This window comes from Pseudopipra pipra, chromosome 6 (assembly GCF_036250125.1).
Source record: "Pseudopipra pipra isolate bDixPip1 chromosome 6, bDixPip1.hap1, whole genome shotgun sequence".
Classification (NCBI taxonomy): domain Eukaryota; kingdom Metazoa; phylum Chordata; class Aves; order Passeriformes; family Pipridae; genus Pseudopipra; species Pseudopipra pipra.
Genome location: NC_087554.1, coordinates 63,733,920 through 63,748,872, shown reverse-complemented (window position 1 = coordinate 63,748,872; position 14,953 = coordinate 63,733,920). Strand labels below are relative to the sequence as shown.

The following is a 14,953-nucleotide window of genomic DNA, read 5'->3' as shown; positions in this document are numbered from 1 at the left end:
GGTTTAGGTTGGAAGGGACCTTAAAGACCAGCTCATTCCACCCCCTGCCATGGGCAGGGACACCTTCCACTAGCCCAGGTTGCTCCAAGCCCTGTCCAACCTGGCCTTGAACACTTCCAGGGATCCAGGGGCAGCCACAGCTTCTCTGGGCAACCTGTGCCAGGGCCTCCCCACCCTCCCAGCCAGGAATTCCTTCCCAATATCCCACCTAACCCTGCCCTCTGGCAGCTTGAAACCATCCCCCCTCGTCCTGTCAGTGATCCAGAATCCCACAGGGATCCCACAGGCCCCAGACAGCCCTGTCTGCCAGCAGCACACGCAGCACCCAGTCCCACTGTACCTAACAGCTCCACTTCTTCAGCCACCAGCTCACTGGCACTGCTGGACACCGTTTCCAGATCCTCATCCTGGACTTTGATCTTCCTCTCTTCCCGGTGTCTCCAGACACAGCTTTCATCCACCTAAAACCAGAGGCACCTTTGTGTCAGGACCAGCCTCAGTTCACTGGTCTGTTCACAGAACACCTCAGTTGGCTTTTCCTTTCCTTTTTAACACTTTTTGCCATCAAAAGGCAAGAAAACTAGTCTAGCACATTTAAACTCAAGCTTGACAACCTCAAAAGTCAGGGTAACACACACAGCTGCACATCCACCTTCCCTGAACGTCCACACTCTCCAGATTCCCTGAACATCCCATGCTCCAGCTGGGATAACAACCTGTCAGAGGCAGGAATGTTCAAGTCTGTTTTGCATGCAGACAGTGCACAGTGGGGAAAGAGGGAAATGAAAGCAGAGTCATTATCAGCTAGAAGCGTTTTATGGGATTTGTCCCAGTGGGAAAAGAAGTAATTGGGAATATACTGATAAGCAAGACCCAGAAAATAAGTCTCCTACAGCTCAAAGCAAATTAAAAAAGCCAGGAGGAGCTGCACAGGAAAAGCTGTACCTTAAATAAGAAGCTGAAGCCCATCATCAGATAGGAAGGTGGAAGGAAATTCTTTTTCCCTGAAAAACAAAGGCAGAGTCTCATGAGGAGGTTTAACAGCCATGTTACAGGATGTCCTTCCAAAATTCATTTTTATTAGAGGCTCTGGGCTACCAAAAAATTACACTGGGGCTTATTTTATCTCTCAGATGAGAACAGGAGAACTCAAAAGCAGCTGAGCCAATGAACTTCTGCCCAGGATTTGGCTAGAAATGCTGCTGCAACTGCCTGATAGTCGGTCTAAACCATTCCCCAATGGATTTTGGGGGAGAAGAGCAGGATCTGTTGGCTGTTCAGAAGGAGGGGGTGGCTGCCACTGCAGGACAGCCCAGCACCTTCAGAGAAAATGCCAAATTCCCACTGTTCCCTTGTGTCTCACCTCGGATCATGAAGCTCCCAGTAGTGAGATATTCTCCTGTGGGTGCAGTTTTAGAAACCTAAAAAAAAAATAAAAAATACATGTGACAGAAGGGCAGCATCATGTAATGACAACACCACCAAAGTAACTCCTGGGAACAGCTCTCTGGACTCCGTATCCCTCTTCTGCAGTGAATTTTCCTAAGGGATGTTTCATTCTAATCACACACTACCAACACTGTATTTTAGAAGTCCTGGGTGAGCAACTGGGTTATTCAGGAAATAAAAACACCAAAACATCAGTGCAATCTTTACACTCCCACACCTGAGTTACACCAAATTTGACCACATCCATCAGCTCCCAGTCTCAGTCAGAGACGCTTTGTCTGCAATCAAAACCCTTTCCCTCAGATGTTCTGCCTGGAAAGGTCATGTCCTTACCTGGTTGTGGGAGACCCACCAGGCACTGGTGACCACCCTGGCATCCCAGGCCGCGCTGTAGCACAGGGCCATCGTTCCAGCCTCCGTCAGGGTCCGGGGCGGGATGGGCTCCCCTGCAAGGGAACACCATGACACGATCCAGGCACAGCAGATTAAACCCTAAACCTTCCATATGTGCCCTAATCCAGCGTGTGAGCTTTCCAAGATCCCACACCAGCCCCAGCCAGGTACCTGAGGGGTTCTTGATGACGCAGCTGGTGGCTCCGTGGAGATCCGCGTGCACGTAGATGTCCCCTGGAAGAGAGGGGACTCCAGTCAGCCACACACAGATCCCCGAGCCAAGGGGAAGTTTCCAACACCAGCTGGAAACAGCTGCTTTGCTCCAAGGAGCAGGATGGGAAGAGGACACAGAAGGCTTTTAGTCCATCAGCTGTCCCAGGGAGAATCAGCATCTTTGCTCCTGAGGGGGCCCATCCAACCCACTCGTGCCCACGGTGCCAGAGGGACTCCCACCACCAAAGTGACCCAAGACTTTGATCCATCCCCTTTGATCCAAGACCCAACTTAAGGACAAAGCAGACAGACCTTCCCATGTCACTCCTGGACATCTACAAAACTGGAAAACAAGAGGCAAACCCCTCCACTCCACTTCACTGGACTCACCTGGTTTAAGGTACCGCTTCACAATCAGCTCGTTCTGCTGCTGATCCCTCCCAGCAATAACCAGGTAATTCTCTGAGCTAATGAACCACAGGAACTTCTCAAACCTGCCAAACCACAGCAAGTCCAGTGTGTGAGAAACTCCTGGAACTCACAGGACACTGCACAGGTGGTTTTTTGTAACAAACTGAGAAGAACCATCTCAGCATCTACAATTTATGACACCGCAAATAGTTGCACGTCCATCCGTATGCCTGGGGCATAAAAACAAGGCATGGGACAAATACAACACCACTGCCAATGATATTTTGAGATGAAACAAGAAGTACAATCACCACAAAGTCCTCCTACTTATTTTTATTTTAATGGTTCAGTTATTAGATGATTAAAAGCTTTGAGGTTTGGTTTCATTTGTTTGGGTTTTTTTTAAATTACAGAATCACAGAACGGTTTGGGTCGGAAAGGACCTTAAAAACCATCTTGTTCCAACCCCCTGCCATGGGCAGGGACACCTTCCACTAGACCAGGTTGCTCCAAGCCTCATCCACTTGGCCTTGAACATTTCCAGGGATGGGGCAGCCACAGCTTCTCTTGGCTACTATGCCTGAAAATCATTCTGGGATTCTATGACTTTAAGAAGCAGCTGCAAGAAGACTCAACACCAAGTGCAGTGCTTAGAAATCCTCATTACCTCCACTTCTAAGCCAGTGGAAACTCAGCCTGACACAGGACATGAGAGAAGGACAATGGAGCTGTACTTGCCAATAGACCTTCCTGGCTTTCTGGATGGTGGTGACTGTCTGAACTTCCCTCAGTGTCTGCTTTGTCTTCTTCTCAGCTGATTTAAATGCCTGTATGGACAAAAAGCAGGATCACAATCCAGAAGGAATCACAAAATTGCTGGCTCTGAACTTTATCAGTGCAGGTTCCACACTCTGCTGTGCATCTCCTGCATGCACATGTGGGACAGCTGCCCTTGAACTTCCACCCTGGATAGCTGCTCCCTGAAATTATCAGCTCTTTGATTGCAAGGATTTGCACTGATTTTCCACTCCTGCCTCCCTAAATCCTGGTCTCTCAGTATCTCCACCTGCTTTGAGCACTCCCAATGCTACTGGTGGAAAGAAAGGATACATCAGGGATCTACAATCCTCTGCTGAGCTTAAAATGTCAAGAATAAAACAGCCTTGGTTGGTTGCTTTTCCCTTTCATGTCTCATTATGGCTACTTAGACCAGGCCAGGACTTCCCACTTACCAATGACAGGGATTTTGCTTTTAAATATCTTCTAAAAACCAAGAACAAAAATACCTTTTCTGCAGCTTCCACTGTCTTCTGAGTTTTCTTGGCTGCGTGTCTTTTGTGATCGTAGTACCTGTGAAACACAAGTGTGTTTGTCCCTGAAATCCCAGAATATTCACTCATTTTTAGGATGTGCTTATCCCCTGCATATCTGTATTTTGTTCCATGTGTCACTGTGCATAATTGGACTCAAAATTAAACTAATGTGACAGGTAGAGACTTTGCACCAGTGGGTCTGGTCCAAGAAAATGCACCTCCCAGAGCTCGAGACAAGCTGCTCATTTCAATTTTTAACAAGATATCCCAAAGCCCTCCCTCCTACAATATTATCACCAACAACTGCAAACACAGGGAAATTTCTACCACCAAAGCACACATTTACTGAAAATCTTACTTTTTGGCATTGGCATAGGCAGACAAACTGAGATCAACATCCACCAACGAGGGTTTGTTCTTCTGAGGTTTCTTCAGCTGTTTGTTTTTATTCTTTTTCTTTTTTCCCTTTGGTTCTTCTGTTTCTTCTTTCTCTACGTCAGCATCCTCCTCCTCCTCTTCCTCTTCAGATAACACATATGGGTTCCTAAAACACATAACTATGATTAATCTTATGATTAAGAAAACTGGTTATTTTTTAATTCTTATGGCAAAGTACTCTTAATTTTATTCTCTCATGAAGTCTGCAAATGGTCTAAGGAGCTCTTAAAGCCTTTTCACTGTGCAGGCACAGGGAGGCCCTGGGATGCCTCACATGCCAGCCTGTTTATGTCCTGGTGTCAGCCAAATTTTGGGGGAGAAAAATAAAACAAAAGCAGAAACAAAGAGCCAATTTTTTCCAATCCAAGGAACCGACTTAAAACAAGCTTGTTCCATGCAATGACATTTCTGTGAGGTAACTAAAAACTCATAAATTAACTTTCCATCTTTTTCAGACCCAAAGTTCTTGCTATAAAAAAGAAATGTTGGTGTTTTTTTTTCCTCTCTAACATCCTGATACAGAGTCAGATGAGGTTTTTACAGACACTGGTCAGTGTGGTTACCTCAGCAGCATGGTGATGTGATTTGTCTGAAGCTTTAGCTCTTTGATTGCACTGGCCACGGGGTCTCCCTGGGCCTGAGCTTCCTTAACGATGGCCCCGATCTCGGTCCAGTCGATCTGGTTGGCCAAGGCACTCCGGACCACCTGGATGGCTCTGTCCACCACGGCCAAGTTCATCTCTATGAGCTCCCCTTTCAGCTTATCAGCTTCCTTAGGGAAAGGAAAAGGTTATATCCATTGGAGCCAAACACACACTCAGCAACAGCTGAACAAAAACCACAGAAAAGAGCTCTGAGGACACCGAGCCCGACCTTCGACCCAACAGCACCTGCTCTACCAGACCACGGCACCCTGTGCCACATCCAGTCTCTCCTTAAACACCTGATGAAATCCAAGGATTAAGTGACTGCATGGGATAATGGCCAACTTGATGCCTGCAAGCAGAGCAGTGCAGAGACATCCCTGGAAGTGTCCAAGGCCAGGGTGGATGGAGCTCGGAGCTGGCCTAGTGGAAGGTGTCCCTGCCCACGGCAGGGGATTGGAATGACATGAACTTTAAGGTCCCTTCCAACCCATACCAGTCTGGGATTTCATGACAACGCATCTTCTCAGCTGAAAATCAAAATCTGTCTCACCTGAGCTTGCTGAAGAGCTTCCAGTCTGTGCTCGTGATCCCTACGGACATTTTCAAGTTTCTTCAATGCTTGTTTTTCCTTTCAAAATTAAGATGGAAAAAAAAATATATAAAGACAAATGGCACCACCCAATCCCTGCAAGAAGCAAGTGAAGCCTCTGAAGCTCCTGGAGCCATCCCAGCTGTCCCAATCCTGGATGAGGACACACCTGCTGCAAGGCCTTCAGATCAATCTTCTGTCCCTCCAGCTTGGAGTAGAACTCATCTGTTGCCTGCAAGAGAAAATCAGGTTTAAGGATCTCCAGGTGGTCCTGACTTAGACCAGCAACAAGCAGGCAGAGGAGGTTCCCTCAAGAGAAGTGGCTGCAAAGCACTAAAAGAGGTAACAGAGGCTAAAACAACGTTCAGGAACTTCCTCCATTGACCTTCCCATGAGTTCAGCAAGACACGGATGTCTCTCACTGCAAACCAGGGGTTATGCACAAGTAAATAAATGGCCAAGTTATGGCTCATTTCTTTGCTAAGAAGTGATGAAAAAGAAGCTGTTTTGATACAGACTAAATGGTTGCAACAACAGATTTGTCTGCCCTGAATTCCTGCTGCTTCACTGGGTCAGTTAAAAAACCACAAACACCCAGAAAAATGCCTAAGAACTGCTCCTGGTGTTCCAGCTGTGCTTAAAAAACAAGATGAGGGAGGTTTTAGGCTGTTTAGATCATCAGAGGGACTTTTCACAATGGCCTGGAATGACAGGACAAAGGGGGAACAGCTTCACACTGTCACAGGGCAGGGTTTGATGGGATATTGGGAAGAAATTCTTGGCTATGAGGGCGGGGAGGCCCTGGCACAGGTGGTCCAGAGAAGCTGTGGCTGCCCCATCCCTGGAAGTGCTGGACAGGTGTCCCTGTGGAAGGTGTCCCTGCCCATGACAGAGGGTTGGACTGGATGGGATTTAAGGTCCCTTCCAACCCAAACCATTCCATGGTTCCATGATCAGTGCTCTGAAGGAGATGACAGAAATTCAGCCAAGAGGCAGGGCAGGAATGGGAAATGGGAATTCTGAAGATCAAGGTCAGGCACAACAGGCATTTAATGATTTCATGGGTCAAGGACCAGGAAGGACAACGCTCAAGGAAATAATAAATCAGGTGCCTGAAGCTTCCAAAGTAGTAACAGCAAAAGTATAAATGTGATGACTGTGACAACTCTCCAGAAACAACTCAGCATCCAACTCTCCACTAACAAAACATTTGGGATTCTAGGACTGTTAACATCCACCTTCCTCGGGGGTTCCACACACAGCTCCAGGATCTGAGTTCATGAGGACAACACTGTTCAGCAGGAGCCTAAAGGCCCTCTTTGAGTTGGCCTTTTCCCCCTGAAAGTATTTCTCCATAAAATTAATCATCTCTTCCAAGGTCTACATTTCCATTAACAACCCCTGCACTATATTTTAATTACTCTTTTTAGCATCAGCCCATTAAAGCACTTAAGTACAGTATCAGCAAAAGCACTGTACCTTATTGAATGAGTCAAATTCCAAGTAGGGACATTTTGAATGTTGAGAAAACAAGAAAGGATGAAATTCCTCATATCTGTAAAATACACATTTGATATTATCACCTGAAAAACTAATTTCTGTTATGCAGACTAGCAGAAAAAGGAGAAAATACTTCAAATACTTACGTGTAAATATCTTCTGCTGGTTTATCTGGTTCCAGACTTGGCTTTTTCTCCCTCTTCTGGATAATATATCCCTAAAAAAAAATACATAGATATAATTTATATTTGAAAAGGATCTTTAAAGTTTTAGGTGGAACCTCTGATCAGCACAAGACACCAAAGCATTCCAGCAGGGAGACCTTGTGACTCAGTAAATCCCTGACCAGTGGCTCGTCCCGACCCCAACTTCTTCTGGAAAAAGAGGTGAACTCCTCACAACCCTCAGGACAATCCTACAGCTTTACCACACAAATGCACATGTAATGTGCTGAATTTACTAAAGCACAAGTGTAACTCTCACAGGATTTATATCATCTGCTTGTAAATTATTTCATTGCTGCACAGTTTTTATTCCACATCACCCCCTGGAGCCCGAGCTCACAGAATAAAATCCACCCTGGTAACACCAGAACAAACAGATCCAGGACAATTCCTGCCTGCCAGTTTAATTCTGCAATTCCAAAATAATTTATAACCCATCCAGACCCACCTTTCCACTGAAGTTGTCAGTTAGTGCCATGTATTCTTCTGCTTTCTCTAGAGCTGAGAGCACTCTCTCAAGATTTTCTAAAGAGAAAAATAAAACAGCAGAAATGGTTTAGTCCTGGTGCTTCACCCCAATTACTGTTCATCTTAAAAAGGAGTTTCAGCACACATTTTACATCTGGGAAATTTTTAATAAAAAAAATCTATTTGAGTGCTTTTAAGGCACAATTGTTCAAGTTTCAGGGGTGAAGAAAAAGACCACACAAATGCCAGCACTTCATAAAAGCAAATCTGCAGAGGCAAAGCATAAACCAGAAGCTGTGAGAGCTTATTTGTTACAAAGTTGATTTACTGCAGCCCCCACAATGCTGCAGGAAGTAAAAAATCCTTTGGATATATGGTAAAAATAAAGCACACAAGAAAAACAAGGCTGTAGGAAAATCTATTCTGACTTTCCCACCCAAATCCACAAGTTCCCAATAAATGTAAAACTACTACTTAATCAAATCCCCAGCGTTGGGGGGATTAAATAAAGACTATAAAGACAGACTTTGATGCTGATTCTCCTACACAGGATTCTTGTCTAACATCCTTTTACACAGAGTCCACCTCATGAGTGAGGTGGTATCTCCTTATAAAACCATTTATAATGTATAAAACCTGATGTTTTATCTCCAATACACTCACAATGCAAGAGTGTTAATGTAAACAAGGTTTATATTAAAAATATAAAAACCATACAGTCAGAACTACAGGTTTAAGGACTACTCACCTCTTTGGGAAAAAAATACTACACAGACATAAAAATCACCAGCTTTTAAAATATTATTTCCTACATACCTTTATTTTCCAGGTGTTGATCTATTTTGACAGAGCCAGAAAATCCAGCTTCTATAAGGCAATGCTCGATGAGAGTGGCCCCATAAGCTGTTAAAGAAAATATTGAAGGATCATCTGTTGAAAACATTCCCAATGAAATTTGTATTTAAATTTAATTTTGAGAAGTGTTTCAACAATCTAAGGCTGTGAAACTGCCTGCAAACAAGCTGCAGGCTATTTAAAGCTGCTGTTTTGGAGGTTCAGAACTTATTAAACAGCGGTCCAGAAAAATCCAAGGATGGCTGCCAGGACTAAACATCAGGATAAGAGAAACTGTTAAAAGCAAGAAGCTATCTGAAGTTGTATCCCTTGTGGAAAATGGGAGACCAAATTCTAAAACACAGAAACAAAATAAATCTTTGGAAAATCTGGAAAAAAAAAAAAAAACAAACAAAAACGACAGGATGAATAATAAAACCTTTTCCAGAGGTATCATAAGCAGGAAGCCTGGTAGGACCAGTAGGTTCAGAAAGCAACCAAGGGGCAAAAGGAAAACAAGAGCAGGAAAATTAAATTTATGTCTGGAGTTTCATCCACAGTGCAGGGCACTGGGAAGCTCTGGTTGGAAGGTTTCTCTGCAGGCAGGGAAATCGGCCTCAAATCCAGTCACTGGGAGAGGTGATGGGTCCAACAGGCAAAACAAGCAGCAACTCAGAGAGGAGTTTAAAAGAACTCAAGGATGGAGATGCCAAACTCCTCTCCTGCCTCAGCAGCAGAGGCACAAGAAGGTTCATGCACTGGGAATTTTAAAAATGGAACAGAAAACCAGCAACTCTTGTTGGGCTCCAGACTAAAACCAGCAGGGAGCTTTGCACTGGATAGAGAAGAGGCAGCAGAGTTTGGATTTTCCATCATAATCCAACCAGACAGCTTCAAGGCCCAAAGATAAGGGAGGTCACACAGATAAATAAGGTCTGCTTAGGCTTCCAGAAAGCACTTAGGAAAGCTCACCCCAAAGCTCTGGGAGAAAACAAGCTGCCACTGGATTACAGGATAGCTCCTGCCTGGATTGGGATGTGGTGAAAGACAGGGAACAGGGAGGAGGTGTGAACTACCAGGATGCATCCTGGAGGGAGGGAGGGAGGAAAGCTGAGCTCCATAGGCACTCAAATGGCCTGGGAAGGGGGACAAAGGGCAAAGTCTGGTGATGGAACACAACTCATCCAAGCCCCAACAGCCAGCTGGGAAGAACTGGAGGAGATGGAGCAATAACGAGAGCTTGGATAAAAAACTAACACATGAAGTCACTGCAAAACAATAGAAAATAAAACAATATAAAATAATCTCCATGTGGAAAGACCATCCTACTTATATGTATGATCATTTCTATCTGGGAGCAAGACCCAGCAACAGCTGGCCCTGAAGAAACACAAGATGCAATGTCAGTGAACACAAGAGTCAAGCTGTGTGTTGGGAATTGGGAAAGGAATAGTAAACAGAACATGGGAATTCATGCCACAGCATAAAGCCACGGAGCACTTCCCATGTGAATGTTATAAACACTCTTACTCACCATGTTTCACAACAGGCAGAGGCAGAAAAGGCACAGAGAAGAGCAACAAGGATCATCACAGGCTTGGAACACCAAACTGTGAAATATGAAGGTGCCTCCTGCTCAGTCTCTAAAATTTCAAACTGCTGGGATTGAGACTCTCCTGGGAAAAACTGGCAGGGCCAGAGAGCAGCACTGGCCTGAGGTTAAGCCCAGGGAACGGGATGTGAGAAACTGCTGGACACAAGTAGTGCCAAAAATCAGAGAAGGGCAGGAGGGGTGGCTGGATTTCATGGGTGGACAAGGAGGAGGGGGGTGAGAAACAGCCAAACTCCCATGGTAACTGAAGGGAAAAATTGTGGAGATTTTAGAGAGTGGAACAGCTGTGCCTGGATAATCAGATCAGTGACACCATGTGAGGCCAAGGTTTCCTAAGTGACAGGATCAGTAACACTTAGGTCTGCAAATTAGCTCTAACAGAGGTACTGCCAGGTCCTCATCACTGCAGGATCATGGCCAGACTCATCTCTCTGCAGACAGCTTGCAGTCAATAAATCTACTCTGTTTCCCAAGGCTTAGGAGTTTTATTGTTTTTCAAACATATATAAAAGCAGATTGCCACGAAAAACATCAAAAAAAATAAAGGACTGCTTGAGCTGGAGAGGGACTTTGGACAAGGGCCTGGAGTACCAGGACAAGGGGGAATGGCTTCCCACTGACAGAGGGCAGGGATAGATGGGATATTGGGAAAGAATTCTTGGCTGGGACGGTGGTGGGGCCCTGGTACAGGTTGCCCAGAGAAGCTGTGGCTGCCCCTGGATCCCTGGAAGTGTCCAAGGCCAGGCTGGACGGGGCTTGGAGCAACCTGGTCTAGTGGAAGGTGTCCCTGCCCATGGCAGGGGGTGGGACTGGATGATCTTTAAGGTCCTTTCCAACCCAAACCATTCTGGGATTCTGTGAATCCATGGTAAGTTATTCACATGTTCAGCATGAGCTGAACATAATGGATATTGACTGAGCCCATTCCATTTCCTAATAAAGCCCAATTACTTACGAAGGAGTGGGTTAAGAACCCTCTTCAGTTGTTCCCCTTTGGGTGCATTTGATATTATCTCAGTTAACCTGTGAAAGAAAACGGAGAGTTGCAACTCCAAGGAATCATGTGCTTTAAACCCACCCTGTGTTACTCAGAAGCTACAAAACATTTTCAGTCTTAAGACAAGAAATTAAAAACACACTTAACCCACAAAAAACCACCTGAAGCTTTTCACAGATCCAAGGAATTGGGGTTTATCCCAGTCAATACACCATGGAAAAGCAATTACCTGTCCAAGGTTGGCAGGGGCACAGCAGCTTTTGCACTGTCCACGGGGTATCGTTCCCGCACGGCAAACCTGACGTCGTCCGCCTCGTCCGTGCGGAACCTCAGGATGTTCAGGATGATGTACTCGTGGTCCGTGAGGACAACGTTCCCCTGGGAGCACAGGGACCATCAGCACAGCCACACTGGGTCCCTGCTCCAGAGAAGGACACCCCTGGAGCTCTGCACTCACCCTGTCGTACAGCTCCACAATCAGGTGATAAGCGGCTTCGTCGCTTCCGAACTGGAAGTCCACGATCCTGTCGATCCCCAGCTGGGTCACACTGACCAGTCTCCTGGTCTTCAAGTGCTTCCGGCACTGCCAGGGATGGGAAGAAGGTCTGTGAGGTGCTGCAAACACCTGGAAATGCCCTCCTGTGACACCAACCTCTTCTTATTCAATTAAAACATCCTAACGGTAAAAATATCGGTTCTTAGCAAAGTACCTTGATGCTTATGAATAATGTAATTGTTCCCAATTTTAACACTAAGACATCTTTTCCATTAAAACCGGCTCTTTGGTTAGCCCAAGGGAGCAGGCAGTGAAAATTCAAAGGGTTTATTTTACAAGGAGAACTGGGATTATCCCTGCATCCATGTGGAAAGCCGTGGAAAGCCACCCCAGAGAGTCTTTGCTGAGTCACTTCCATGGGGTGGTGCCCAGAGGATAAGTAGGTCCATGTGAGCCAGTGCCCAGGTGTATCCCTGTGGATCTACCTGCAGGAACCCAGCCCAGGAGCCTGGAGCAAGAACTGAACCCCCAAAGTCCAGCAGACTGAACAGCAGGAATCTATAACACAGGGTGCTGCTTAAAAATTCAGACAATCCAACTGGAACGACAAGGAATTTGCTGGAGTAAAATTCCAAAAGGTCTGAGTGGCCCAGAAAACATCCAGATTAGTACTAATTTTGTATAAATTTAAGCATTCACTGTTTTAGGCACTTAATAACAACAACATGATCCCAAGTCCATGTTTGCTCTTCCCTTGTCTTCAGTCACCCACCAGATCCGGATTCACCGGGCAAATCCTTCCACTATTTTCCTGTCTCCAAGGACAGAATGTGAACATTCCTTCCTGACATCCAGCCACGTCACTAAATCAGGAACTGCAGGTGAGTTTACCTTCATTGCAAAGCTGGATGGCATCATGTTTTTGGGCCACTCGAACTCCGTCACGTGGATGCGAATCCCAGATTCCAGCAGCAGCGTGGCCTTGCAGTCCGGCCTGGGGACAAAACAAAGCAGCTGGACCCCAAAATCCTTGTGGATCCCTCCCAGCTGAGGATATTCTACCATTCCAAGGCACATGAGCAGCCACCTCTCACCACCCACCAGTTTGCAGAGTGTTCTTCTGCAGCATTTCACACTCCATATACTATTTGCCAGTAATCTTTTTGGAGTAAAAATCACTGCATTTTATCAAAAAAACCCAGCATAATTTCACTGAAAACTAGTCAGAAAAGCCACATGAATTACTGCATTTTATACATACAGCAACAGCATTTTTAAACAACTTTATTAAACAAAGAAACTCCAAGTCCTTACTTTTGCAGGCGAATAAGATACGTCTTGTTATCCACATCATAAACGTTGTTCACCCTCATTCCCAGCAAGCTGCCAAAGGGAAAACACAGAATCCTTTGGAGAATCTGATACACGAGTGGCTGAAAAATTCCCAGGGGTAATTAAAATACAAAGAAGGGCAAGTTATGATAAATTATGAGGCAGTCACCAAAGAGAGAGCAAAGGGTGATTAATGGAATGAGCTGGAAGCAAAAATCCACGGAGAAATGGCTGTTAAGAGACAGCAATTAAGAGATGGAGAAAATTAGGAGATGAAGGAACTGCTATTAATGGATAAAGTACAAAAAATTGAACAAGTCACTTTGTTCAGAGTGGGGCTGGATGTGCAGACTGTCCTGGACACCAGAAATGTGTCAGAGCTCCACAGGGATGTGAGGAGCAGCAGATTCCCAGCTGGCTGGGAATTGTTCAGCCTGGAAAAAAGAAAGCTCCAGAGAGGCCTCAGAGCCCCTTCCAGTGCCTAAAGGGGCTCCAGGAGAGCTGGAGAGGGACTTGGGACAAGGGATGAAGGGACAGGACACAGGGAATGGCTTTCTGCTGCCAAAGGGCAGGGATAGGTGGGAGATTGGGAAGGAATTCTCCCCTGTGAGGGTGGTGAGGCCCTGGCATAGGTTGCCCAGAGAAGCTGTGGCTGTCTCTGGATCCCTGGAAGTGTCCAAGGCCAGGCTGGATGAGGCTTGGAGCAACCTGGGCTAGTGGGAGGTGTCCCTGCCCATGGCAGGGGGTGGGATGGGATGGCAGAGCAGGTGAGGGGGGATGCAGAGCTCAGGCAGGGCAGGGCTGGGGAGCACAGCGGGGTCAGGCAGAGCTGTGCAGGCAGCACACGATGGGGGGGCTCAGCCCCCAGGGAGCAGCACCGGGGGCAGGGACAGAAACAAGAGTAGGACCAGAACCAGGAGCAGGAGCAGGACCCGGGACCAGAGCCAGGACCAGAAGCAGTGGAAGGACGAGGACAGGACCAGGACCGGAACCGGGAGCAGGAGCAGGGCCCGGACCTGGGACCAGTGCCAGAACCAGCACCAGAGCCAGAACCAGTGCCAAGACCAGAACCAGTGCAAGGATCGGGATCAGGACCAGAATCAGTGCCGGGACCCCCCGGGCCGGGCCCCGCTCGGGGGGTGGCGGTACCTCTGCCGCAGCTCGCCGAGCACCGCGCGGATGTCGACGGTGCTGAAGCGGGACTTCATGGCGCCGCCGCCCGCCGAGACCCGCCGAGACCCGCCGAGACCCGCCGAGACCCGCCGAGACCCGCCGAGACCCGCCGAGACCCCGATCCCGCACAGATCCCGGTTCCCGACCCCACACACAGTTCCCGGCCCTCAGCGCTCCCGGGGCCGCCCCGCGCCTGCGCCGGGCACGCGCGCTACGGGTCGCGCCCGGCGCCAATTCCCGTCGCTCCGCGGCCGCGCGCGGGCGGGGCGGTTACCGCGCGCGCCCGGCAGGAGGCGCTGAGTGCGCGGGGCGTGAGGGGGGAACGGCGGGCCCGGGTGGGATAAAGGGATCCACGGTGTGGGATGGAAGGGTCCCCTGTGTGATAAAAGGGTCCACAGTGTGTGATAAAAGGATCCACCGTGTGTGACTAAAGGGTCCCGGGGGCGGCAAAAGGGTCCGCGTGTGACAGAAGGATCCCCCCTGCGTGAGAAAAGGGGTCCCGGGTGCGACTGAAGGATCCCTCGCGTGTGGGGGGAGCCACAAAGGGATCTCTGCGTGTTGCCCAGGAAAAGGGATCCCACGGGTGTCCGTGTCGGGACAGCAAAAGGATCCCGAGTGTGTGGGCGTGTGTTGCCCAGGCAAAAGGATCCCACGCGTGTCCGTGTCGGGCGGCAAAAGGGCAGGATTCGTGCTTGGAAATTGGCGGCGTGCTGTTAATTTTTGGCCGAGCGGCGGGTGTGCGGTGCGCTCGGGCCCATGAGGAGGCGCTGTGTGTGTGGGGTAAAATGGGGTTTGTGCGGGGCCGGGTGGGGTGTTGGGGGTGGTTGCGGGGCAAAAGGGAGCCCGCGTGTCTCTGTGTTGCCC

At 47.7% G+C, this 14,953-nt stretch overlaps 1 protein-coding gene across 3 annotated transcripts in view; it reads right to left on the bottom strand.

Annotated features, from left to right (window-relative positions):
* NEMF (nuclear export mediator factor) overlaps positions 1-14,279 on the bottom strand; it is a 39,363-nt gene extending 25,084 nt beyond the window's left edge. For all 3 annotated transcript variants that reach the window (XM_064659688.1, XM_064659686.1, XM_064659687.1), the window contains exons 1-22: positions 14,066-14,279; positions 12,899-12,967; positions 12,476-12,578; positions 11,546-11,671; positions 11,318-11,466; positions 11,047-11,114; positions 8,462-8,548; positions 7,626-7,702; positions 7,100-7,170; positions 6,933-7,008; positions 5,623-5,685; positions 5,415-5,492; positions 4,781-4,989; positions 4,138-4,323; positions 3,753-3,816; positions 3,205-3,293; positions 2,446-2,549; positions 2,014-2,076; positions 1,783-1,895; positions 1,364-1,421; positions 946-1,004; positions 341-461 (exon numbers count right to left, since the gene is read on the bottom strand). In XM_064659688.1, the coding sequence (XP_064515758.1) occupies positions 341-461; positions 946-1,004; positions 1,364-1,421; positions 1,783-1,895; positions 2,014-2,076; positions 2,446-2,549; positions 3,205-3,293; positions 3,753-3,816; positions 4,138-4,323; positions 4,781-4,989; positions 5,415-5,492; positions 5,623-5,685; positions 6,933-7,008; positions 7,100-7,170; positions 7,626-7,702; positions 8,462-8,548; positions 11,047-11,114; positions 11,318-11,466; positions 11,546-11,671; positions 12,476-12,578; positions 12,899-12,967; positions 14,066-14,124 (2,092 nt within the window). In that variant the 5' untranslated portion in view covers positions 14,125-14,279. The remainder of the gene's footprint in view (positions 1-340; positions 462-945; positions 1,005-1,363; positions 1,422-1,782; positions 1,896-2,013; positions 2,077-2,445; positions 2,550-3,204; positions 3,294-3,752; positions 3,817-4,137; positions 4,324-4,780; positions 4,990-5,414; positions 5,493-5,622; positions 5,686-6,932; positions 7,009-7,099; positions 7,171-7,625; positions 7,703-8,461; positions 8,549-11,046; positions 11,115-11,317; positions 11,467-11,545; positions 11,672-12,475; positions 12,579-12,898; positions 12,968-14,065) is intronic.
* Positions 14,280-14,953: the final 674 nt, after the last annotated feature.